Raw genomic sequence first — 27,425 nt, forward strand, 5'->3', positions numbered from 1 at the left:
GGAGAAGCTGACTTTATGGAGGTGACGGCAGAAACTGATATAAAGATTTTCACGCTCGAAGCCGCCAGACCAGAAGTTGCGCGATCAGTTGAAAAAAAAAGATAACTTCATACATTTACTTCGGCCTAACCTTACTGAAATTCATGCCCTAATGTATACAATTTTAACTTTAACTGGCAAGAAGCACATAGCTGAGGTGGAAAAACAGGGTTAGAGAAAAGGTGGGGGAACAATGGAGAACTTCAATATTGTCATTTAACCGCGCGCAGCGCGGAAGCAAAATTCATATATGAATTTAAAGCAAGAAGAGTGAAGGAGTTTCTCTTTTGAGAAAAAAATAAAGAATAAATAGAAAAAACACAAAGCTACCTTTCTTCCCTTTCCTTCCTTCCCTTTTCCTTTTCTCCTCTCCTTTTTTCCCTTCTTTTTTTCTTTTTGGGGACGTTTTTTTTTTTTTTGGGGGGCGACCGCTACCCCCTGGCTACGCGCCTGGATATGGCCTTGATCAGAACACTAGAAACTTGAGAAATGTCATGAATAATTACGAGCGAGCGGAGCAAGCGAGCCGAAATGTTTGCGTTTTTCCGTCAAAACATACAATTCTTCTCAATAGCTTGTTGGTAATGATTACATATTAGTTGATGATACATGTCCTTCTGCTCGTAAGTCTCATGATATGGCCTTGATCAAGAGACTAGAAACTTAAGAAATTTCATAAATGATTACGAGCGAGCCGAAATTTTCGCGTTTTCCCGTCAAAACATACATTTCTTGTCAATAGTTTGTTAGTAAATCAAGTATTAGTCGATGCTACATGTCCTTCTATTCGTAACACTTGAACAGGAGACTAGATACTTATGGAATTTCATAAATTATTACGAGCGAGCGGAGCGAGCTAACCGACATTTTAGCGTTTTCCGTCATTTTGGTTTTCATATTGGTAAAACATATTTTGTAAGAAAACGTATGTCTTTGTCTTGGTTCACTTGTATTCATAAGTATACATCATGATAATCATGTATGGCCTTGTTAATGGCGATACCGTGATCATGTCGGCGACATGCGGAAATAAAAGATATAATAAAATGGAGCGAGCGAAGAGAGCGGAAATTTTTTCTGTGTTTTTCGTCGGAAACATGAGATTCTGTTCATTATTGCTGTCATATACATTATTGGGTAGGGGAACTGTCCGTAACCAGACCAAGGAGTTATCAGGCGCTTGCCCGATAACTCCTTGACCAGACCGACCTCTGTGGAGACAAGCAAAAAAAAAAAAAAAAGGAAACGAAAAGGGGGGGGGGGGGGGTTGAACCCCGAAACCCCCCCCCCTTGCGTACGCGCCTGCACTAAATTTATATATTTCATTTTCTTTATCAAGTAATTATATTAACCAATTCATGAAATCATACTTTTTGCTCTAATTTTCTAAATAAAGCTTCTAGAGAGCTATTATTGAAGACATATATTACATAGTATATCTAGCGATTGTAAACGAAAAAATCCGGTATCAACATCTTATTTCTTATGTATTTTGCTTTATTTCTTAGGTATTTCTTTGATTTTTCTATTGTTGATCTTCTTTTTCGACGAAATTTGTCCGTGACATCACGGAAAATATTTATTAAATAAATATCATCAAATTAAATGACTGTTATCGATAAAAGTGAAAAAAAAGATAATCACTTAGGCCTACTTATGAATTTTTAGCTAAAAACAGATATTGTATTATCTTCGTACGTGAAATCACGTTTTTGAGCGATTTTGGGGTCTGGCATGCAGTCACATTTATGTTTCGGAATTTCGTAACCGCATACCCGGGCTTTACAACTTTTGTCTCAAAAGCTGTGCGAGACGTGAAATTGATTTTCCACGAAGTGTCCGGGGGGTGGGGGGTAATAACCCCCAGGTAAGTGGGGTTGAATTAGATGTAAATTGAAGGACATAGAAATAAACATTCAAATTTATATTTGCATTTGTTAGTTATTGGGATAGTAATTTCGTAACCGCGTTTGAAAGTAGGTTACAGTAAGTAAGAGACCATATAAGACTTCAATCACGGCTCAGAGCAGCGACCGACCGACTAGTAGCCGACTCGGGTGCCGCTAGAACTTAGGCATCGCCAAACGATGTTTGTAGAAGTCGAGCAAGCTGTATAGACTTATCGATGGCCTGTCAATTACTCATTACTCAAGGCCAAATCCGAGTCAAATCGGGGAAACTTTTCTGTTTGGCGTCCGAGCAGTGATCTTCTGACAACCCACCTATTCCGGGGCGGTCTCCCACCGGCCTACTTTTAAGTAAACGCCCGGCTGATCTTGAATTCGCGGCGAGATCATTGACCAATCTCTCAGCAGCCAGCAACCAGCCTGAACTGCTCGACGGCCTTTGATCCAACGAGTTCAACTTTTGACCCAAATCGTTCGACGGCAACCGCTCGATTACGTCGGGGCCCGGACGGCGACCACCCGGGCACCGAGCATATCTAGCTAGCTAGGGTGGCGAGTGAAAAAATGAGCGGCACCGCCAGAATTTCAACCAGTGCTATATCTTGAGCGGCGACTGAGCGATGCCCCCAAAACAAGTAAGGCCCGGGCGATATTGGCTAAAAACTCGCCGCCCAGTCGCCGAGAAGGATAATTCTGGGGGTTATGTCAGTAGCTTTAGGCTACTGTCAAGGGTCCATTAACGTCGCGTTTCATTTCATTTATCCTGGATTCTCTCCCGGGGCTATTCCTTCAGGCCAGCCTTGTACCTTGTTTGTCGGTCCTGTTTCTTCGAGAAGTTAGGAGCTATATCATGAATAGATAAAATATACTTTTTCTTTGTTCTTCTAATTCACTTTGTGGATTCTGGCCGGGAATCAGTTTTGTGAAAAATCTTTTTTTTCAATCAAAGTCTGATGAAACCGAAAAGAAGCCGGAAATTATCGACAGTATCTCCTTAAATCCATATTCCACTAAAGTCAAAGGTTTTCATGTGTTTTAAATGAAATATTAAATAAAGTAGATGGATTCTTCACAATGGGTCGTTGAAATTCTTCATGTTCAAGGTTCCCAATTTCCCGATGTAAATAAACTCCGCAACTATACTGTTTTTGTCTCACCTGCATAGCACAGTGAGACTATGGGCGCCGCTTTTCCGACGGCGGCGGCGTCAACATCAAATCTTAACCTGAGGTTAAGTTTTTGAAATGACATCATAACTTACAAAGTATATGAACCTAGTTTATGAAACTTGGCCATAAGGTTAATCAAGTATTACTGAACATCCTATTAGAGTTTCATGTCACATGACCAAGGTCAAAGGTCATTTAGGGTCAATGAACTTAGACCATGTTGGAGGAATCAACATCAAAATCTTAAACTGAGGTTAAGTTTTTGAAATGATGTCATAACTTTAATAGAAAGTATATTGACCTAGTTCATGAAACTTGGACATAATAGTAATCAAGCATTACTGAACATTTTGTGCAAGTTTCAGGTCTCATGATTAAGGTCAAAGGTCATTTAGGGTCAATGAACTTTGGCCGAATTGGGGGTATCTGTTGAATTACCATCATAACTTTGAAAGTTTATGGATCTGATTCATGAAACTTGGACATTAGAGTAATCAAGTATCACTGAACATCCTGTGCGCATTTCAGGTCACATGACCAAGGTCAAAGGTCAATGAACATTGGCCGAATTGGGTGTATCTGTTGAGTTACCATCATAACTTTGAAAGTTTATAGATCTGATTCATGAAACCTGGACATAAGAGTAATCAAGTATCACTGAACATCCTGTGCGAGTTTCAGGTCACATGATCAAGGTCAAAGGTCATGTAAGGTCAATGAACTTTGACCATGTTGGGGTTTTCTGTTGAATAACCATCATATCTCTATAAGTTTATTGGTCTAGTTCATAAAAAGTGGACATAATAGTAACCATGTATCACTGAACATCTCGTGCGAGTTAGAGTAGTTTTCAAAGTCAGCACTGCTGCTATATTGAACTGCGTGATGCAGGTGAGACGGCCAGAGGCATATTCCACTTGTTTTTCTTACAGACATACCGACGACGCTGATAGCGACAACTAAACCGATTTGGACAACAGATGTTGCGGAGGTAACTACAGCAAGACCCACAGTCGAAGAAATAAGTATACTACTCACTACTGTACTACCGATATTGGGAGATGGTGCCTCTACCGAATTGACTGATAGTACAAAAGACACTACAATGCTTGAGGAGATAACTTCAACGACGGGTACTGAGAAACCTTCAATAAAAACTGACATGACCAACAAGGCAACGAGAGATACAACAGTGTTAGATTATACAGCAGAGGATTCTACCTTAGTAGAAGTTACCCAGATGATAACCTCAATATCAGGGACGGATACCGAGGGATCTACTCTAATCAGTGAAACTTCTTCAAAAGGGACAACATCGTTTTCTACGATGGTAGATATCACAGACGACACAACAATTTTGGAAATAACGGAAGAGATCACTTCACTCTTACCGACGGTTACCGAAAAACCTACGATAACCACTGATATTTCTACAGATGAGGCGACGATACCTACAACACTGATAGATTCTACTACAGAAGAAACTACCGTGGTAGATGTAACTGAAGTGATAACTGCAATATCTTCGACGGCTACCGAAGAACCTACAATAGTTACTGGCGTTTCTACATCTGAAGCAACGATATCTGCCTTGGTGTCTGATTCTACAGCAGAGGATTCTACGGTAGTCGAAGTTACCGAGGAGGTAACTTCAATATCAGTGACTGATACCGATGGATCTACACTAATTAGTGAAACTTCTTCCAAAGGGACAACATTGTTTTCTACAGTGGTAGATATCACAGAAGACACCACAATTTTGGAATTAACGGAAGAGATCACTTCACTCTTACCGACGGTTACCGAAAAACCTACGATAACCACTGATATTTCTACAGATGAGGCGACGATACCTACAACACTGATAGATTCTACTACAGAAGAAACTACCATGGTAGATGTAACTGAAGTGATAACTGCAATATCTTCGACGGCTACCGAAGAACCTACAATAGTTACTGGCGTTTCTACATCTGAAGCAACGATATCTGCCTTGGTGTCTGATTCTACAGCAGAGGATTCTACGGTAGTCGAAGTTACCGAGGAGGTAACTTCAATATCAGTGACTGATACCGATGGATCTACACTAATTAGTGAAACTTCTTCCAAAGGGACAACATTGTTTTCTACGGTGGTAGATATCACAGAAGACACCACAATTTTGGAATTAACGGAAGAGATCACTTCACTCTTACCGACGGTTACCGAAAAACCTACGATAACCACTGATATTTCTACAGATGAGGCGACGATACCTACAACACTGATAGATTCTACTACAGAAGAAACTACCCTGGTAGATGTAACTGAAGTGATAACTGCAATATCTTCGACGGCTACCGAAGAACCTACAATAGTTACTGGCGTTTCTACATCTGAAGCAACGATATCTGCCTTGGTGTCTGATTCTACAGCAGAGGATTCTACGGTAGTCGAAGTTACCGAGGAGGTAACTTCAATATCAGTGACTGATACCGATGGATCTACACTAATTAGGAAAACTTCTTTGTTTCTTCTGTTTTCTACAATGGTAGATATCACAGAAGACACCACAATTTTGGAATTAACGGAAGAGATCACTTCACTCTTACCGACGGTTACCGAAATACCTACGATAACCACTGATATTCCTACAGATGAGGCGACGATTCCTACAACACTGATAGATTCTACTACAGAAGAAACTACCATGGTAGATGTAACTGAAGTGATAACTGCAATATCTTCGACGGCTACCGAAGAACCTACAATAGTTACTGGCGTTTCTACATCTGAAGCAACGATATCTGCCTTGGTGTCTGATTCTACAGCAGAGGATTCTACCGTAGTCGAAGTTACCGAGGAGGTAACTTCAATATCAGTGACTGATACCGATGGATCTACACTTATTAGTGAAACTTCTTCCAAAGGGACAACATTGTTTTCTACAATGGTAGATATCACAGAAGACACAACAATTTTGGAATTAACGGAAGAGATCACTTCACTCTTACCGACGGTTACCGAAAAACCTACGATAACCACTGATATTTCTACAGATGAGGCGACGATACCTACAACACTGATAGATTCTACTACAGAAGAAACTTCCCTGGTAGATGTAACTAAAGTGATAACTGCAATATCATCGACGGCTACCGAAGAACCTACAATAGTTACTGGCGTTTCTACATCTGAAGCAACGATATCTGCCTTGGTGTCTGATTCTACAGCAGAGGATTCTACGGTAGTCGAAGTTACCGAGGAGGTAACTTCAATATCAGTGACTGATACCGATGGATCTACACTAATTAGTGAAACTTCTTCCAAAGGGACAACATTGTTTTCTACTGTGGTAGATATCACAGAAGACACCACAATTTTGGAATTAACGGAAGAGATCACTTCACTCTTACCGACGGTTACCGAAAAACCTACGATAACCACTGATATTTCTACAGATGACGCGACGATACCTACAACACTGATAGATTCTACTACAGAAGAAACTACCATGGTAGATGTAACTGAAGTGATAACTGCAATATCTTCGACGGCTACCGAAGAACCTACAATAGTTACTGGCGTTTCTACATCTGAAGCAACGATATCTGCCTTGGTGTCTGATTCTACAGCAGAGGATTCTACGGTAGTCGAAGTTACCGAGGAGGTAACTTCAATATCAGTGACTGATACCGATGGATCTACACTAATTAGTGAAACTTCTTCCAAAGGTACAACATTGTTTTCTACAATGGTAGATATCACAGAAGACACCACAATTTTGGAATTAACGGAAGAGATCACTTCACTCTTACCGACGGTTACCGAAATACCTACGATAACCACTGATATTCCTACAGATGAGGCGACGATACCTACAACACTGATAGATTCTACTACAGAAGAAACTACCATGGTAGATGTAACTGAAGTGATAACTGCAATATCTTCGACGGCTACCGAAGAACCTACAATAGTTACTGGCGTTTCTACATCTGAAGCAACGATATCTGCCTTGGTGTCTGATTCTACGGCAGAGGATTCTACGGTAGTCGAAGTTACCGAGGAGGTAACTTCAATATCAGTGACTGGTACCGATGGATCTACACTAATTAGTGAAACTTCTTCCAAAGGTACAACATTGTTTTCTACAATGGTAGATATCACAGAAGACACCACAATTTTGGAATTAACGGAAGAGATCACTTCACTCTTACCGACGGTTACCGAAATACCTACGATAACCACTGATATTCCTACAGATGAGGCGACGATACCTACAACAGTGATAGATTCTACTACAGAAGAAACTACCATGGTAGATGTAACTGAAGTGATAACTGCAATATCTTCGACGGCTACCGAAGAACCTACAATAGTTACTGGCGTTTCTACATCTGAAGCAACGATATCTGCCTTGGTGTCTGATTCTACAGCAGAGGATTCTACGGTAGTCGAAGTTACCGAGGAGGTAACTTCAATATCAGTGACTGATACCGATGGACCTACACTAATTAGTGAAACTTCTTCCAAAGGGACAACATTGTTTTCTACTGTGGTAGATATCACAGAAGACACAACAATTTTGGAATTAACGGAAGAGATCACTTCACTCTTACCGACGGTTACCGAAAAACCTACGATAACCACTGATATTTCTACAGATGAGGCGACGATACCTACAACACTGATATATTCTACTACAGAAGAAACTACCATGGTAGATGTAACTGAAGTGATAACTGCAATATCTTCGACGGCTACCGAAGAACCTACAATAGTTACTGGCGTTTCTACATCTGAAGCAACGATATCTGCCTTGGTGTCTGATTCTACAGCAGAGGATTCTACGGTAGTCGAAGTTACCGAGGAGGTAACTTCAATATCAGTGACTGATACCGATGGATCTACACTAATTAGTGAAACTTCTTCCAAAGGTACAACATTGTTTTCTACAATGGTAGATATCACAGAAGACACCACAATTTTGGAATTAACGGAAGAGATCACTTCACTCTTACCGACGGTTACCGAAATACCTACGATAACCACTGATATTCCTACAGATGAGGCGACGATACCTACAACACTGATAGATTCTACTACAGAAGAAACTACCATGGTAGATGTAACTGAAGTGATAACTGCAATATCTTCGACGGCTACCGAAGAACCTACAATAGTTACTGGCGTTTCTACATCTGAAGCAACAAAATCTGCCTTGGTGTCTGATTCTACAGCAGAGGATTCAACAGTAGTCGAAGTTACCGAGGAGGTAACTTCAATATCAGTGACTGATACCGATAGATCTACACTTATTAGTGAAACTTCTTCCAAAGGGACAACATTGTTTTCTACAATGGTAGATATCACAGAAGACACAACAATTTTGGAATTAACGGAAGAGATCACTTCACTCTTACCGACGGGTAGCAAAAAATCTACGATAACCACTGATATTTCTACAGATGAGGCGACGATTCCTACAACACTGATAGATTCTACAACAGAAGAAACTTCCCTGGTAGATGTTACTGAAGTGATAACTGGAATATCATCGACGGCTACCGAAGAACCTACAATAGTTACTGGCGTTTCTACATCTGAAGCAACGATATCTGCCTTGGTGTCTGATTCTACAGCAGAGGATTCTACGGTAGTCGAAGTTACCGAGGAGGTAACTTCAATATCAGTGACTGATACCGATGGATCTACACTAATTAGTGAAACTTCTTCCAAAGGTACAACATTGTTTTCTACAATGGTAGATATCACAGGAGACACCACAATTTTGGAATTAACGGAAGAGATCACTTCACTCTTACCGACGGGTAGCGAAAAATCTACGATAACCACTGATATTTCTACAGATGAGGCGACGATTCCTACAACACTGATAGATTCTACAACAGAAGAAACTTCCATGGTAGATGTTACTGAAGTGATAACTGGAATATCATCGACGGCTACCGAAGAACCTACAATAGTTACTGGCGTTTCTACATCTGAAGCAACGATATCTGCCTTGGTGTCTGATTCTACAGCAGAGGATTCTACGGTAGTCGAAGTTACCGAGGAGGTAACTTCAATATCAGTGACTGATACCGATGGATCTACACTTATTAGTGAAACTTCTTCCAAAGGGACAACATTGAATTCTACGGAGGTAGATATCACAGAAGACACTAAAATTTTGGAATTAACGGAAGAGATCACTTCACTCTTACCGACGGGTAGCGAAAAATCTACGATAACCACTGATATTTCTACAGATGAGGCGACGATTCCTACAACACTGATAGATTCTACAACAGAAGAAACTACCCTGGTAGATGTAACTGAAGTGATAACTGCAATATCTTCGACGGCTACCGAAGAACCTACAATAGTTACTGGCGTTTCTACATCTGAAGCAACGATATCTGCCTTGGTGTCTGATTCTACAGCAGAGGATTCTACGGTAGTCGAAGTTACCGAGGAGGTAACTTCAATATCAGTGACTGATACCGATGGATCTACACTAATTAGTGAAACTTCTTCCAAAGGTACAACATTGTTTTCTACAATGGTAGATATCACAGAAGACACCACAATTTTGGAATTAACGGAAGAGATCACTTCACTCTTACCGACGGTTACCGAAATACCTACGATAACCACTGATATTCCTACAGATGAGGCGACGATACCTACAACACTGATAGATTCTACTACAGAAGAAACTACCATGGTAGATGTAACTGAAGTGATAACTGCAATATCTTCGACGGCTACCGAAGAACCTACAATAGTTACTGGCGTTTCTACATCTGAAGCAACGATATCTGCCTTGGTGTCTGATTCTACAGCAGAGGATTCTACGGTAGTCGAAGTTACCGAGGAGGTAACTTCAATATCAGTGACTGATACCGATGGATCTACACTAATTAGTGAAACTTCTTCCAAAGGGACAACATTGTTTTCTACTGTGGTAGATATCACAGAAGACACAACAATTTTGGAATTAACGGAAGAGATCACTTCACTCTTACCGACGGTTACCGAAAAACCTACGATAACCACTGATACTTCTACAGTTCAGGCGACGATACCTTCTACACTGATAGATTCTACTACAGAAGAAACTACCCTGGTAGATGTAACTGAAGTGATAACTGCAATATCTTCGACGGCTACCGAAGAACCTACAATAGTTACTGGCGTTTCTACATCTGAAGCAACGATATCTGCCTTGGTGTCTGATTCTACAGCAGAGGATTCTACGGTAGTCGAAGTTACCGAGGAGGTAACTTCAATATCAGTGACTGATACCGATGGATCTACACTAATTAGTGAAACTTCTTCCAAAGGGACAACATTGTTTTCTACAGTGGTAGATATCACAGAAGACACCACAATTTTGGAATTAACGGAAGAGATCACTTCACTCTTACCGACGGTTACCGAAAAACCTACGATAACCACTGATATTTCTACAGATGAGGCGACGATACCTACAACACTGATAGATTCTACTACAGAAGAAACTACCATGGTAGATGTAACTGAAGTGATAACTGCAATATCTTCGACGGCTACCGAAGAACCTACAATAGTTACTGGCGTTTCTACATCTGAAGCAACGATATCTGCCTTGGTGTCTGATTCTACAGCAGAGGATTCTACGGTAGTCGAAGTTACCGAGGAGGTAACTTCAATATCAGTGACTGATACCGATGGACTTACACTAATTAGTGAAACTTCTTCCAAAGGGACAACATTGTTTTCTACGGTGGTAGATATCACAGAAGACACAACAATTTTGGAATTAACGGAAGAGATCACTTCACTCTTACCGACGGTTACCGAAAAACCTACGATAACCACTGATATTTCTACAGATGAGGCGACGATACCTACAACACTGATAGATTCTACTACAGAAGAAACTACCATGGTAGATGTAACTGAAGTGATAACTGCAATATCTTCGACGGCTACCGAAGAACCTACAATAGTTACTGGCGTTTCTACATCTGAAGCAACGATATCTGCCTTGGTGTCTGATTCTACAGCAGAGGATTCTACGGTAGTCGAAGTTACCGAGGAGGTAACTTCAATATCAGTGACTGATACCGATGGATCTACACTAATTAGTGAAACTTCTTCCAAAGGTACAACATTGTTTTCTACAATGGTAGATATCACAGAAGACACCACAATTTTGGAATTAACGGAAGAGATCACTTCACTCTTACCGACGGTTACCGAAATACCTACGATAACCACTGATATTCCTACAGATGAGGCGACGATACCTACAACACTGATAGATTCTACTACAGAAGAAACTACCATGGTAGATGTAACTGAAGTGATAACTGCAATATCTTCGACGGCTACCGAAGAACCTACAATAGTTACTGGCGTTTCTACATCTGAAGCAACGATATCTGCCTTGGTGTCTGATTCTACAGCAGAGGATTCTACGGTAGTCGAAGTTACCGAGGAGGTAACTTCAATATCAGTGACTGATACCGATGGATCTACACTTATTAGTGAAACTTCTTCCAAAGGGACAACATTGTTTTCTACAGTGGTAGATATCACAGAAGACACCACAATTTTGGAATTAACGGAAGAGATCACTTCACTCTTACCGACGGTTACCGAAAAACCTACGATAACCACTGATATTTCTACAGATGAGGCGACGATACCTACAACACTGATAGATTCTACAACAGAAGAAACTACCCTGGTAGATGTAACTGAAGTGATAACTGCAATATCTTCGACGGCTACCGAAGAACCTACAATAGTTACTGGCGTTTCTACATCTGAAGCAACGATATCTGCCTTGGTGTCTGATTCTACAGCAGAGGATTCTACGGTAGTCGAAGTTACCGAGGAGGTAACTTCAATATCAGTGACTGATACCGATGGATCTACACTAATTAGTGAAACTTCTTCCAAAGGTACAACATTGTTTTCTACAATGGTAGATATCACAGAAGACACCACAATTTTGGAATTAACGGAAGAGATCACTTCACTCTTACCGACGGTTACCGAAATACCTACGATAACCACTGATATTTCTACAGATGAGGCGACGATACCTACAACACTGATAGATTCTACTACAGAAGAAACTACCATGGTAGATGTAACTGAAGTGATAACTGCAATATCTTCGACGGCTACCGAAGAACCTACAATAGTTACTGGCGTTTCTACATCTGAAGCAACGATATCTGCCTTGGTGTCTGATTCTACAGCAGAGGATTCTACGGTAGTCGAAGTTACCGAGGAGGTAACTTCAATATCAGTGACTGATACCGATGGATCTACACTAATTAGTGAAACTTCTTCCAAAGGTACAACATTGTTTTCTACAATGGTAGATATCACAGAAGACACCACAATTTTGGAATTAACGGAAGAGATCACTTCACTCTTACCGACGGTTACCGAAATACCTACGATAACCACTGATATTTCTACAGATGAGGCGACGATACCTACAACACTGATAGATTCTACTACAGAAGAAACTACCATGGTAGATGTAACTGAAGTGATAACTGCAATATCTTCGACGGCTACCGAAGAACCTACAATAGTTACTGGCGTTTCTACATCTGAAGCAACGATATCTGCCTTGGTGTCTGATTCTACAGCAGAGGATTCTACGGTAGTCGAAGTTACCGAGGAGGTAACTTCAATATCAGTGACTGATACCGATGGATCTACACTAATTAGTGAAACTTCTTCCAAAGGGACAACATTGTTTTCTACTGTGGTAGATATCACAGAAGACACAACAATTTTGGAATTAACGGAAGAGATCACTTCACTCTTACCGACGGTTACCGAAAAACCTTCGATAACCACTGATACTTCTACAGTTCAGGCAACGATACCTTCTACACTGATAGATTCTACTACAGAAGAAACTTCCCTGGTAGATATAACTGAAGTGATAACTGGAATATCTTCGACGGCTACCGAAGAACCTACAATAGTTACTGGCGTTTCTACATCTGAAGCAACGATATCTGCCTTGGTGTCTGATTCTACAGCAGAGGATTCTACGGTAGTCGAAGTTACCGAGGAGGTAACTTCAATATCAGTGACTGATACCGATGGATCTACACTAATTAGTGAAACTTCTTCCAAAGGTACAACATTGTTTTCTACTGTGGTAGATATCACAGAAGACACCACAATTTTGGAATTAACGGAAGAGATCACTTCACTCTTACCGACGGTTACCGAAAAACCTACGATAACCACTGATATTTCTACAGATGAGGCGACGATACCTACAACACTGATAGATTCTACTACAGAAGAAACTACCATGGTAGATGTAACTGAAGTGATAACTGCAATATCTTCGACGGCTACCGAAGAACCTACAATAGTTACTGGCGTTTCTACATCTGAAGCAACGATATCTGCCTTGGTGTCTGATTCTACAGCAGAGGATTCTACGGTAGTCGAAGTTACCGAGGAGGTAACTTCAATATCAGTGACTGATACCGATGGATCTACACTAATTAGTGAAACTTCTTCCAAAGGGACAACATTGTTTTCTACAGTGGTAGATATCACAGAAGACACCACAATTTTGGAATTAACGGAAGAGATCACTTCACTCTTACCGACGGTTACCGAAATACCTACGATAACCACTGATATTCCTACAGATGAGGCGACGATACCTACAACACTGATAGATTCTACTACAGAAGAAACTACCATGGTAGATGTAACTGAAGTGATAACTGGAATATCATCGACGGCTACTGAAGAACCTACAATAGTTACGGGCGTTTCTACATCTGAAGCAATGATATCTGCCTTGGTGTCTGATTCTACGGCAGAGGATTCTACCGTAGTCGAAGTTACCGAGGAGGTAACTTCAATATCAGTGACTGATACCGATGGATCTACACTTATTAGTGAAACTTCTTCCAAAGGGACAACATTGTTTTCTACAGTGGTAGATATCACAGAAGACACTACAATTTTGGAATTAACGGAAGAGATCACTTCACTCTTACCGACGGTAACCGGAAAGCCTACGATAAACACTGATATTTCTACAGATGAGGCGACGATTCCTACAACACTGATAGAGTCTACTACAGAAGAAACTACCCTGGTAGATGTAACTGAAGTGATAACTGCAATATCTTCGACGGCTACCGAAGAACCTACAATAGTTACTGGCGTTTCTACATCTGAAGCAACGATATCTGCCTTGGTGTCTGATTCTACAGCAGAGGATTCTACGGTAGTCGAAGTTACCGAGGAGGTAACTTCAATATCAGTGACTGATACCGATGGATCTACACTAATTAGTGAAACTTCTTCCAAAGGTACATTATTGTTTTCTACGGTGGTAGATATCACAGAAGACACCACAATTTTGGAATTAACGGAAGAGATCACTTCACTCTTACCGACGGTTACCGAAAAACCTACGATAACCACTGATATTTCTACAGATGAGGCGACGATACCTACAACACTGATAGATTCTACTACAGAAGAAACTACCATGGTAGATGTAACTGAAGTGATAACTGCAATATCTTCGACGGCTACCGAAGAACCTACAATAGTTACGGGCGTTTCTACATCTGAAGCAACGATATCTGCCTTGGTGTCTGATTCTACAGCAGAGGATTCTACAGTAGTCGAAGTTACCGAGGAGGTAACTTCAATATCAGTGACTGATACCGATGGATCTACACTTATTAGTGAAACTTCTTCCAAAGGGACAACATTGTTTTCTACAATGGTAGATATCACAGAAGACACAACAATTTTGGAATTAACGGAAGAGATCACTTCACTCTTACCGACGGTTACCGAAAAACCTACGATAACCACTGATAGTTCTACAGATGAGGCGACGATACCTACAACACTGATAGATTCTACTACAGAAGAAACTACCCTAGTAGATGTAACTGAAGTGATAACTGCAATATCTTCGACGGCTACCGAAGAACCTACAATAGTTACTGGCGTTTCTACATCTGAAGCAACGATATCTGCCTTGGTGTCTGATTCTACAGCAGAGGATTCTACGGTAGTCGAAGTTACCGAGGAGGTAACTTCAATATCAGTGACTGATACCGATGGATCTACACTATTTAGTGACACTTCTTCCAAAGGTACAACATTGTTTTCTAGAATGGTAGATATCACAGAAGACACCACAATTTTGGAATTAACGGAAGAGATCACTTCACTATTACCGACGGTTACCGAAATACCTGCGATAACCACTGACATTCCTACAAGTGAGGCGACGATACCTACAACACTAATAGATTCTACTACAGAAGAAACTAGCATGGTAGATGTAACTGAAGTGATAACTGCAATATCTTCGACGGCTACCGAAGAACCTACAATAGTTACTGGCGTTTCTACATCTGAAGCAACGATATCTGCCTTGGTGTCTGATTCTACAGCAGAGGATTCTACGGTAGTCGAAGTTACCGAGGAGGTAACTTCAATATCAGTGACTGATACCGATGGATCTACACTAATTAGTGAAACTTCTTCCAAAGGGACAACATTGTTTTCTACAGTGGTAGATATCACAGAAGACACCACAATTTTGGAATTAACGGAAGAGATCACTTCACTATTACCGACGGTTACCGAAATACCTGCGATAACCACTGACATTCCTACAGATGAGGCGACCATACCTACAACACTGATAGATTCTACTACAGAAGAAACTACCCTAGTAGATGTAACTGAAGTGATAACTGCAATATCTTCGACGGCTACCGAAGAACCTACAATAGTTACTGGCGTTTCTACATCTGAAGCAACGATATCTGCCTTGGTGTCTGATTCTACAGCAGAGGATTCTACGGTAGTCGAAGTTACCGAGGAGGTAACTTCAATATCAGTGACTGATACCGATAGATCTACACTAATTAGTGAAACTTCTTCCAAAGGGACAACATTGTTTTCTACTATGGTAGATATCACAGAAGACACAACAATTTTGGAATTAACGGAAGAGATCACTTCACTCTTACCGACGGTTACCGAAAAACCTACGATAACCACTGACATTCCTACAGATGAGGCGACGATACCTCCAACACTGATAGATTCTACTACAGAAGAAACTACCCTAGTAGATGTAACTGAAGTGATAACTGCAATATCTTCGACGGCTACCGAAGAACCTACAATAGTTACTGGCGTTTCTACATCTGAAGCAACGATATCTGCCTTGGTGTCTGATTCTACAGCAGAGGATTCTACGGTAGTCGAAGTTACCGAGGAGGTAACTTCAATATCAGTGACTGATACCGATGGATCTACACTAATTAGTGAAACTTCTTCCAAAGGGACAACATTGTTTTCTACTGTGGTAGATATCACAGATGACACAACAATTTTGGAATTAACGGAAGAGATCACTTCGCTTTTACCGACGGTTACCCCAAAACCTACGATAACCACTGACATTCCTACAGATGAGGCGACGATACCTACTACACTGATAGATTCTACTACAGAAGAAACTACCCTAGTAGATGTAACTGAAGTGATAACTGCAATATCTTCGACGGCTACCGAAGAACCTACAATAGTTACTGGCGTTTCTACATCTGAAGCAACGATATCTGCCTTGGTGTCTGATTCTACAGCAGAGGAATCTACGGTAGTCGAAGTTACCGAGGAGGTAACTTCAATATCCTTGACTGATACCGATGGATCTACACTAATTAGTGGAACTTCTTCTAAAGGGACAACATTGTTTTCTACGGTGGTAGATATCACAGAACACACAACAATTTTGGAATTAACGGAAGAGATCACTTCGCTTTTACCGACGGTTACCCAAAAACCTACGATAACCACTGACATTCCTACAGATGAGGCGACGATACCTACAACACTGATAGATTCTACTACAGAAGAAACTTCCCTGGTAGATGTAACTGAAGTGATAACTGGAATATCATCGACGGCTACCGAAGAACCTACCATAGTTACTGGCGTTTCTACATCTGAAGCAACGATATCTGCCTTGGTGTCTGATTCTACAGCAGAGGAATCTACGGTAGTCGAAGTTACCGAGGAGGTAACTTCAATATCATTGACTGATACCGATGGATCTACACTAATTAGTGGAACTTCTTCTAAAGGGACAATATTGTTTTCTACGGTGGTAGATATCACAGAAGACACAACAATTTTGGAATTAACGGAAGAGATCACTTCACTCTTACCGACGGTTACCGAAAAACCTACGATAACCACTGACATTCCTACAGATGAGGCGACGATACCTACAACACTGATAGATTCTACTACAGAAGAAACTACCCTGGTAGATGTAACTGAAGTGATAACTGCAATATCATCGACGGCTACCGAAGAACCTACAATAGTTACTGGCGTTTCTACATCTGAAGCAACGATATCTGCCTTGGTGTCTGATTCTACAGCAGAGGATTCTACGGTAGTCGAAGTTACCGAGGAGGTAACTTCAATATCAGTGACTGATACCGATGGATCTACACTAATTAGTGGAACTTCTTCTAAAGGGACAACATTGTTTTCTACGGTGGTAGATATCACAGAAGACACAACAATTTTGGAATTAACGGAAGAGATCACTTCGATTTTACCGACGGTTACCGAAAAACCTACGATAACCACTGACATTCCTACAGATGAGGCGACGATACCTCCAACACTGATAGATTCTACTACAGAAGAAACTACCCTAGTAGATGTAACTGAAGTGATAACTGCAATATCTTCGACGGCTACCGAAGAACCTACAATAGTTACTGGCGTTTCTACATCTGAAGCAACGATATCTGCCTTGGTGTCTGATTCTACTGCAGAGGATTCTACGGTAGTCGAAGTTACCGAGGAGGTAACTTCAATATCCTTGACTGATACCGATGGATCTACACTAATTAGTGAAACTTCTTCCAAAGGGACAACATTGTTTTCTACGGTGGTAGATATCACAGAAGACACCACAATTTTGGAATTAACGGAAGAGATCACTTCACTATTACCGACGGTTACCGAAATACCTACGATAACCACTGACATTCCTACAGATGAGGCGACGATACCTACAACACTGATAGATTCTACTACAGAAGAAACTACTATGGTAGATTTAACTGAAGTGATAACTGCAATATCTTCGACGGCTACCGAAGAACCTACAATAGTTACTGGCGTTTCTACATCTGAAGCAACGATATCTGCCTTGGTGTCTGATTCTACAGCAGAGGATTCTACGGTAGTCGAAGTTACCGAGGAGGTAACTTCAATATCATTGACTGATACCGATGGATCTACACTAATTAGTGAAACTTCTTCCAAAGGGACAACATTGTTTTCTACTGTGGTAGATATCACAGAAGACACAACAATTTTGGAATTAACGGAAGAGATCACTTCGCTTTTACCGACGGTTACCCCAAAACCTACGATAACCACTGACATTCCTACAGATGAGGCGACGATACCTACAACACTGATAGATTCTACCACAGAAGAAACTTCCCTGGTAGATGTAACTGAAGTGATAACTGCAATATCATCGACGGCTACCGAAGAAATTACAATAGTTACTGGCGTTTCTACATCTGAAGCAACGATATCTGCCTTGGTGTCTGATTCTACAGCAGAGGATTCTACGGTAGTCGAAGTTACCGAGGAGGTAACTTCAATATCAGTGACTGATACCGATGGATCTACACTAATTAGTGGAACTTCTTCTAAAGGGACAACATTGTTTTCTACGGTGGTAGATATCACAGAAGACACAACAATTTTGGAATTAACGGAAGAGATCACTTCGATTTTACCGACGGTTACCCAAAAACCTACGATAACCACTGACATTCCTACAGATGAGGCGACGATACCTACAACACTGATAGATTCTACTACAGAAGAAACTACCCTGGTAGATGTAACTGAAGTGATAACTGCAATATCTTCGACGGCTACCGAAGAACCTACAATAGTTACTGGCGTTTCTACATCTGAAGCAACGATATCTGCCTTGGTGTCTGATTCTACAGCAGAGGATTCTACGGTAGTCGAAGTTACCGAGGAGGTAACTTCAATATCCTTGACTGATACCGATGGATCTACACTAATTAGTGAAACTTCTTCCAAAGGGACAACATTGTTTTCTACTGTGGTAGATATCACAGAAGACACAACAATTTTGGAATTAACGGAAGAGATCACTTCACTCTTACCGACGGTTACCGAAAAACCTACGATAACCACTGACATTCCTACAGATGAGGCGACGATACCTACAACACTGATAGATTCTACTACAGAAGAAACTACCCTGGTAGATGTAACTGAAGTGATAACTGGAATATCATCGACGGCTACCGAAGAACCTACCATAGTTACTGGCGTTTCTACATCTGAAGCAACGATATCTGCCTTGGTGTCTGATTCTACAGCAGAGGAATCTACGGTAGTCGAAGTTACCGAGAAGGTAACTTCAATATCATTGACTGATACCGATGGATCTACACTAATTAGTGAAACTTCTTCCAAAGGGACAACATTGTTTTCTACGGTGGTAGATATCACAGATGACACAACAATTTTGGAATTAACGGAAGAGATCACTTCGCTTTTACCGACGGTTACCCCAAAACCTACGATAACCACTGACATTCCTACAGATGAGGCGACGATACCTACAACACTGATAGATTCTACCACAGAAGAAACTTCCCTGGTAGATGTAACTGAAGTGATAACTGCAATATCATCGACGGCTACCGAAGAAATTACAATAGTTACTGGCGTTTCTACATCTGAAGCAACGATATCTGCCTTGGTGTCTGATTCTACAGCAGAGGATTCTACGGTAGTCGAAGTTACCGAGGAGGTAACTTCAATATCATTGACTGATACCGATGGATCTACACTAATTAGTGGAACTTCTTCCAAAGGGACAACATTGTTTTCTACTGTGGTAGATATCACAGAAGACACAACAATTTTGGAATTAACGGAAGAGATCACTTCGATTTTACCGACGGTTACCCAAAAACCTACGATAACCACTGACATTCCTACAGATGAGGCGACGATACCTACAACACTGATAGATTCTACTACAGAAGAAACTACCCTAGTAGATGTAACTGAAGTGATAACTGCAATATCTTCGACGGCTACCGAAGAACCTACAATAGTTACTGGCGTTTCTACATCTGAAGCAACGATATCTGCCTTGGTATCTGATTCTACAGCAGAGGATTCTACGGTAGTCGAAGTTACCGAGGAGGTAACTTCAATATCCTTGACTGATACCGATGGATCTACACTAATTAGTGAAACTTCTTCCAAAGGGACAACATTGTTTTCTACTATGGTAGATATCACAGAACACACAACAATTTTGGAATTAACGGAAGAGATCACTTCACTCTTACCGACGGTTACCGAAAAACCTACGATAACCACTGACATTCCTACAGATGAGGCGACGATACCTACAACACTGATAGATTCTACTACAGAAGAAACTTCCCTGGTAGATGTAACTGAAGTGATAACTGGAATATCATCGACGGCTACCGAAGAACCTACCATAGTTACTGGCGTTTCTACATCTGAAGCAACGATATCTGCCTTGGTGTCTGATTCTACAGCAGAGGAATCTACGGTAGTCGAAGTTACCGAGAAGGTAACTTCAATATCATTGACTGATACCGATGGATCTACACTAATTAGTGGAACTTCTTCTAAAGGGACAACATTGTTTTCTACGGTGGTAGATATCACAGAAGACACAACAATTTTGGAATTAACGGAAGAGATCACTTCGATTTTACCGACGGTTACCCAAAAACCTACGATAACCACTGACATTCCTACAGATGAGGCGACGATACCTACAACACTGATAGATTCTACTACAGAAGAAACTTCCCTGGTAGATGTAACTGAAGTGATAACTGCAATATCTTCGACGGCTACCGAAGAACCTACAATAGTTACTGGCGTTTCTACATCTGAAGCAACGATATCTGCCTTGGTGTCTGATTCTACAGCAGAGGAATCTACGGTAGTCGAAGTTACCGAGGAGGTAACTTCAATATCATTGACTGATACCGATGGATCTACACTAATTAGTGGAACTTCTTCTAAAGGGACAACATTGTTTTCTACGGTGGTAGATATCACAGAAGACACAACAATTTTGGAATTAACGGAAGAGATCACTTCGATTTTACCGACGGTTACCCAAGAACCTACGATAACCACTGACATTCCTACAGATGAGGCGACGATACCTCCAACACTGATAGATTCTACTACAGAAGAAACTTCCCTGGTAGATGTAACTGAAGTGATAACTGGAATATCATCGACGGCTACCGAAGAACCTACCATAGTTACTGGCGTTTCTACATCTGAAGCAACGATATCTGCCTTGGTGTCTGATTCTACAGCAGAGGAATCTACGGTAGTCGAAGTTACCGAGAAGGTAACTTCAATATCATTGACTGATACCGATGGATCTACACTAATTAGTGGAACTTCTTCTAAAGGGACAACATTGTTTTCTACGGTGGTAGATATCACAGAAGACACAACAATTTTGGAATTAACGGAAGAGATCACTTCACTTTTACCGACGGTTACCGAAAAACCTACGATAACCACTGACATTCCTACAGATGAGGCGACGATACCTACAACACTGATAGATTCTACTACAGAAGAAACTTCCCTGGTAGATGTAACTGAAGTGATAACTGGAATATCATCGACGGCTACCGAAGAACCTACAATAGTTACTGGCGTTTCTACATCTGAAGCAACGATATCTGCCTTGGTGTCTGATTCTACAGCAGAGGAATCTACGGTAGTCGAAGTTACCGAGGAGGTAACTTCAATATCAGTGACTGATACCGATAGATCTACACTAATTAGTGGAACTTCTTCTAAAGGGACAACATTGTTTTCTACGGTGGTAGATATCACAGAAGACACAACAATTTTGGAATTAACGGAAGAGATCACTTCGATTTTACCGACGGTTACCCAAGAACCTACGATAACCACTGACATTCCTACAGATGAGGCGACGATACCTCCAACACTGATAGATTCTACTACAGAAGAAACTTCCCTGGTAGATGTAACTGAAGTGATAACTGGAATATCATCGACGGCTACCGAAGAACCTACAATAGTTACTGGCATTTCTACATCTGAAGCAACGATATCTGCCTTGGTGTCTGATTCTACTGCAGAGGATTCTACGGTAGTCGAAGTTACCGAGGAGGTAACTTCAATATCATTGACTGATACCGATGGATCTACACTAATTAGTGAAACTTCTTCCAAAGGGACAACATTGTTTTCTACAATGGTAGATATCACAGAAGACACCACAATTTTGGAATTAACGGAAGAGATCACTTCACTATTACCGACGGTTACCGAAATACCTGCGATAACCACTGACATTCCTACAGATGAGGCGACGATACCTACAACACTAATAGATTCTACTACAGAAGAAACTAGCATGGTAGATTTAACTGAAGTGATAACTGCAATATCTTCGACGGCTACCGAAGAACCTACAATAGTTACTGGCGTTTCTACATCTGAAGCAACGATATCTGCCTTGGTGTCTGATTCTACAGCAGAGGATTCTACGGTAGTCGAAGTTACCGAGGAGGTAACTTCAATATCAGTGACTGATACCGATGGATCTACACTAATTAGTGAAACTTCTTCCAAAGGGACAACATTGTTTTCTACTGTGGTAGATATCACAGAAGACACAACAATTTTGGAATTAACGGAAGAGATCACTTCGCTTTTACCGACGGTTACCCCAAAACCTACGATAACCACTGACATTCCTACAGATGAGGCGACGATACCTACAACACTAATAGATTCTACTACAGAAGAAACTAGCCTGGTAGATGTAACTGAAGTGATAACTGCAATATCTTCGACGGCTACCGAAGAACCTACAATAGTTACTGGCGTTTCTACATCTGAAGCAACGATATCTGCCTTGGTGTCTGATTCTACAGCAGAGGATTCTACGGTAGTCGAAGTTACCGAGGAGGTAACTTCAATATCATTGACTGATACCGATGGATCTACAGTAATTAGTGAAACTTCTTCTAAAGGGACAACATTGTTTTCTACTATGGTAGATATCACAGAAGACACAACAATTTTGGAATTAACGGAAGAGATCACTTCGATCTTACCGACGGTTACCGAAAAACCTACGATAACCACTGACATTCCTACAGATGAGGCGACGATACCTACAACACTGATAGATTCTACTACAGAAGAAACTACCCTGGTAGATGTAACTGAAGTGATAACTGCAATATCTTCGACGGCTACCGAAGAACCTACAATAGTTACTGGCGTTTCTACATCTGAAGCAACGATATCTGCCTTGGTGTCTGATTCTACAGCAGAGGATTCTACGGTAGTCGAAGTTACCGAGGAGGTAACTTCAATATCAGTGACTGATACCGATGGATCTACACTAATTAGTGAAACTTCTTCCAAAGGTACAACATTGTTTTCTACTGTGGTAGATATCACAGAAGACACAACAATTTTGGAATTAACGGAAGAGATCACTTCACTCTTACCGACGGTTACCGAAAAACCTACGATAACCACTGACATTCCTACAGATGAGGCGACGATACCTACAACACTGATAGATTCTACTACAGAAGAAACTTCCCTGGTAGATGTAACTGAAGTGATAATAGTTACTGGCGTTTCTACATCTGAAGCAACGATATCTGCCTTGGTGTCTGATTCTACAGCAGAGGATTCTACGGTAGTCGAAGTTACCGAGGAGGTAACTTCAATATCAGTGACTGATACCGATGGATCTACACTAATTAGTGAAACTTCTTCCAAAGGGACAACATTGTTTTCTACAGTGGTAGATATCACAGAAGACACAACAATTTTGGAATTAACGGAAGAGATCACTTCGATTTTACCGACGGTTACCCAAGAACCTACGATAACCACTGACATTCCTACAGATGAGGCGACGATACCTCCAACACTGATAGATTCTACTACAGAAGAAACTACCCTGGTAGATGTAACTGAAGTGATAACTGCAATATCTTCGACGGCTACCGAAGAACCTACAATAGTTACTGGCGTTTCTACATCTGAAGCAACGATATCTGCCTTGGTGTCTGATTCTACTGCAGAGGATTCTACGGTAGTCGAAGTTACCGAGGAGGTAACTTCAATATCCTTGACTGATACCGATGGATCTACACTAATTAGTGAAACTTCTTCCAAAGGGACAACATTGTTTTCTACAGTGGTAGATATCACAGAAGACACCACAATTTTGGAATTAACGGAAGAGATCACTTCACTATTACCGACGGTTACCGAAATACCTGCGATAACCACTGACATTCCTACAGATGAGGCGACGATACCTACAACACTGATAGATTCTACTACAGAAGAAACTACCATGGTAGATTTAACTGAAGTGATAACTGCAATATCTTCGACGGCTACCGAAGAACCTACAATAGTTACTGGCGTTTCTACATCTGAAGCAACGATATCTGCCTTGGTGTCTGATTCTACAGCAGAGGATTCTACGGTAGTCGAAGTTACCGAGGAGGTAACTTCAATATCAGTGACTGATACCGATGGATCTACACTAATTAGTGAAACTTCTTCCAAAGGGACAACATTGTTTTCTACTGTGGTAGATATCACAGATGACACAACAATTTTGGAATTAACGGAAGAGATCACTTCGCTTTTACCGACGGTTACCCCAAAACCTACGATAACCACTGACATTCCTACAGATGAGGCGACGATACCTACAACACTGATAGATTCTACCACAGAAGAAACTCACCTGGTAGATGTAACTGAAGTGATAACTGCAATATCATCGACGGCTACCGAAGAAATTACAATAGTTACTGGCGTTTCTACATCTGAAGCAACGATATCTGCCTTGGTGTCTGATTCTACAGCAGAGGAATCTACGGTAGTCGAAGTTACCGAGGAGGTAACTTCAATATCATTGACTGATACCGATGGATCTACACTAATTAGTGGAACTTCTTCTAAAGGGACAACATTGTTTTCTACGGTGGTAGATATCACAGAAGACACAACAATTTTGGAATTAACGGAAGAGATCACTTTGATTTTACCGACGGTTACCCAAAAACCTACGATAACCACTGACATTCCTACAGATGAGGCGACGATACCTACAACACTGATAGATTCTACTACAGAAGAAACTACCCTGGTAGATGTAACTGAAGTGATAACTGCAATATCTTCGACGGCTACCGAAGAACCTACAATAGTTACTGGCGTTTCTACATCTGAAGCAACGATATCTGCCTTGGTGTCTGATTCTACAGCAGAGGATTCTACGGTAGTCGAAGTTACCGAGGAGGTAACTTCAATATCAGTGACTGATACCGATGGATCTACACTAATTAGTGAAACTTCTTCCAAAGGTACAACATTGTTTTCTACTGTGGTAGATATCACAGAAGACACAACAATTTTGGAATTAACGGAAGAGATCACTTCACTCTTACCGACGGTTACCGAAAAACCTACGATAACCACTGACATTCCTACAGATGAGGCGACGATACCTACAACACTGATAGATTCTACTACAGAAGAAACTTCCCTGGTAGATGTAACTGAAGCGACAATAGTTACTGGCGTTTCTACATCTGAAGCAACGATATCTGCCTTGGTGTCTGATTCTACAGCAGAGGATTCTACGGTAGTCGAAGTTACCGAGGAGGTAACTTCAATATCAGTGACTGATACCGATGGATCTACACTAATTAGTGAAACTTCTTCGAAAGGGACAACATTGTTTTCTACGGTGGTAGATATCACAGAAGACACCACAATTTTGGAATTAACGGAAGAGATCACTTCACTCTTACCGACGGTTACCGAAATACCTACGATAACCACTGACATTTCCACGGATGAGGCGACGATACCTACAACACTGATAGATTCTACTACAGAAGAAACTACCCTGGTAGATGTAACTGAAGTTATAACTGCAATATCCTCGATGGCTACCGAAGAACCTACAATAGTTACTGGCGTTTCTACATCTGAAGCAACGATATCTGCTATGGTGTCCGATTTTACAGCAGGGGATTCTACCGTAGTCGAAGTTACCGAGGAGGTAACTTCAGTATCAGTGTCTGATACCGAAGGATCTACACCAATTAGTGAAACTTCTTCTAAAGGGACAACATTGTTTTCTACTATGGTAGATATCACAGAACACACAACAATTTTGGAATTAACGGAAGAGATCACTTCACTATTACCGACGGTTACCGAAATACCTACGATAACCACTGACATTTCTACAGATGAGGCGACGATACCTACAACACTGATAGATTCTACTACAGAAAAAACTACCCTGGTAGATGTCAATGAAGTGATAACTGCAATATCATCGACGGCTACCGAGGAACCTACAATAGCTTCAGACGTTTCTACATCTGACGCAATGATATATACCTTGGTGTCAGATTCTACAACAATTGATCCTACTACTGTAGTACCAGAGTTTACATCAATATCCTTTACTGGTACCGACAAACCCACAGTTTTGCCGTTTAAGACAACAATTGGTACAGATTCAACAGAGGAACTTTTACAACCGACGACGGAAGATTTATTTGCTCCTCGAGAATCTACCGCAAATAGCGACATCTCTATACCGGAAGTAACCGAGGGGACACAAAATGTCTTTTCGACTGGTTCTGATGGAACCACAATGATCAGTGACACATCTACAATCGCTGCAACATCTTTTAGGGAGGAAACGACTGCAAGAACAGAACAAATCTTCACATTTCCCGAAGTAACATCACTTCGGGGCACTTCTACAAGGGGAGCAGCAACCGATATAACATTGTTATCTCCGATCGAGACAACTACTGAATTTCATTCCACTCTAATGGTTACTTTAACATCAGCTACTGATGATGCATCAGCAACTGCACGAACGAGTAAGGAAGTAACACCTTCCCCACCCACAACTCCGCATTTCGCTGTCATCACTGAAGGTAATTAGCAATAAATGGATTATTTGATAAACAATATATGAATTGTTTGTTTATTATCGATTACCCCCTACAATTAAGCATGCTTGATATAAAAAAATAAAGAAATCCCAAAGGTTTTCCCTCTCGTTTTGGGGTAT

General features: G+C 40.9%; 1 protein-coding gene across 1 annotated transcript in view; it reads left to right on the plus strand.

Moving 5' to 3' along the window:
• The window catches only part of LOC121427868 (mucin-16-like), a 42,451-nt gene that overhangs the window by 11,906 nt on the left and 3,120 nt on the right, over positions 1 to 27,425 (plus strand). The window contains exon 4 of the mRNA XM_041624440.1: positions 4,048 to 27,288. Within this exon, the coding sequence (XP_041480374.1) occupies positions 4,048 to 27,288 (23,241 nt within the window). The remainder of the gene's footprint in view (positions 1 to 4,047; positions 27,289 to 27,425) is intronic.

The sequence above is a fragment of the Lytechinus variegatus genome, chromosome 14 (genome assembly GCF_018143015.1).
Source record: "Lytechinus variegatus isolate NC3 chromosome 14, Lvar_3.0, whole genome shotgun sequence".
Lineage (NCBI taxonomy): Eukaryota > Metazoa > Echinodermata > Echinoidea > Temnopleuroida > Toxopneustidae > Lytechinus > Lytechinus variegatus.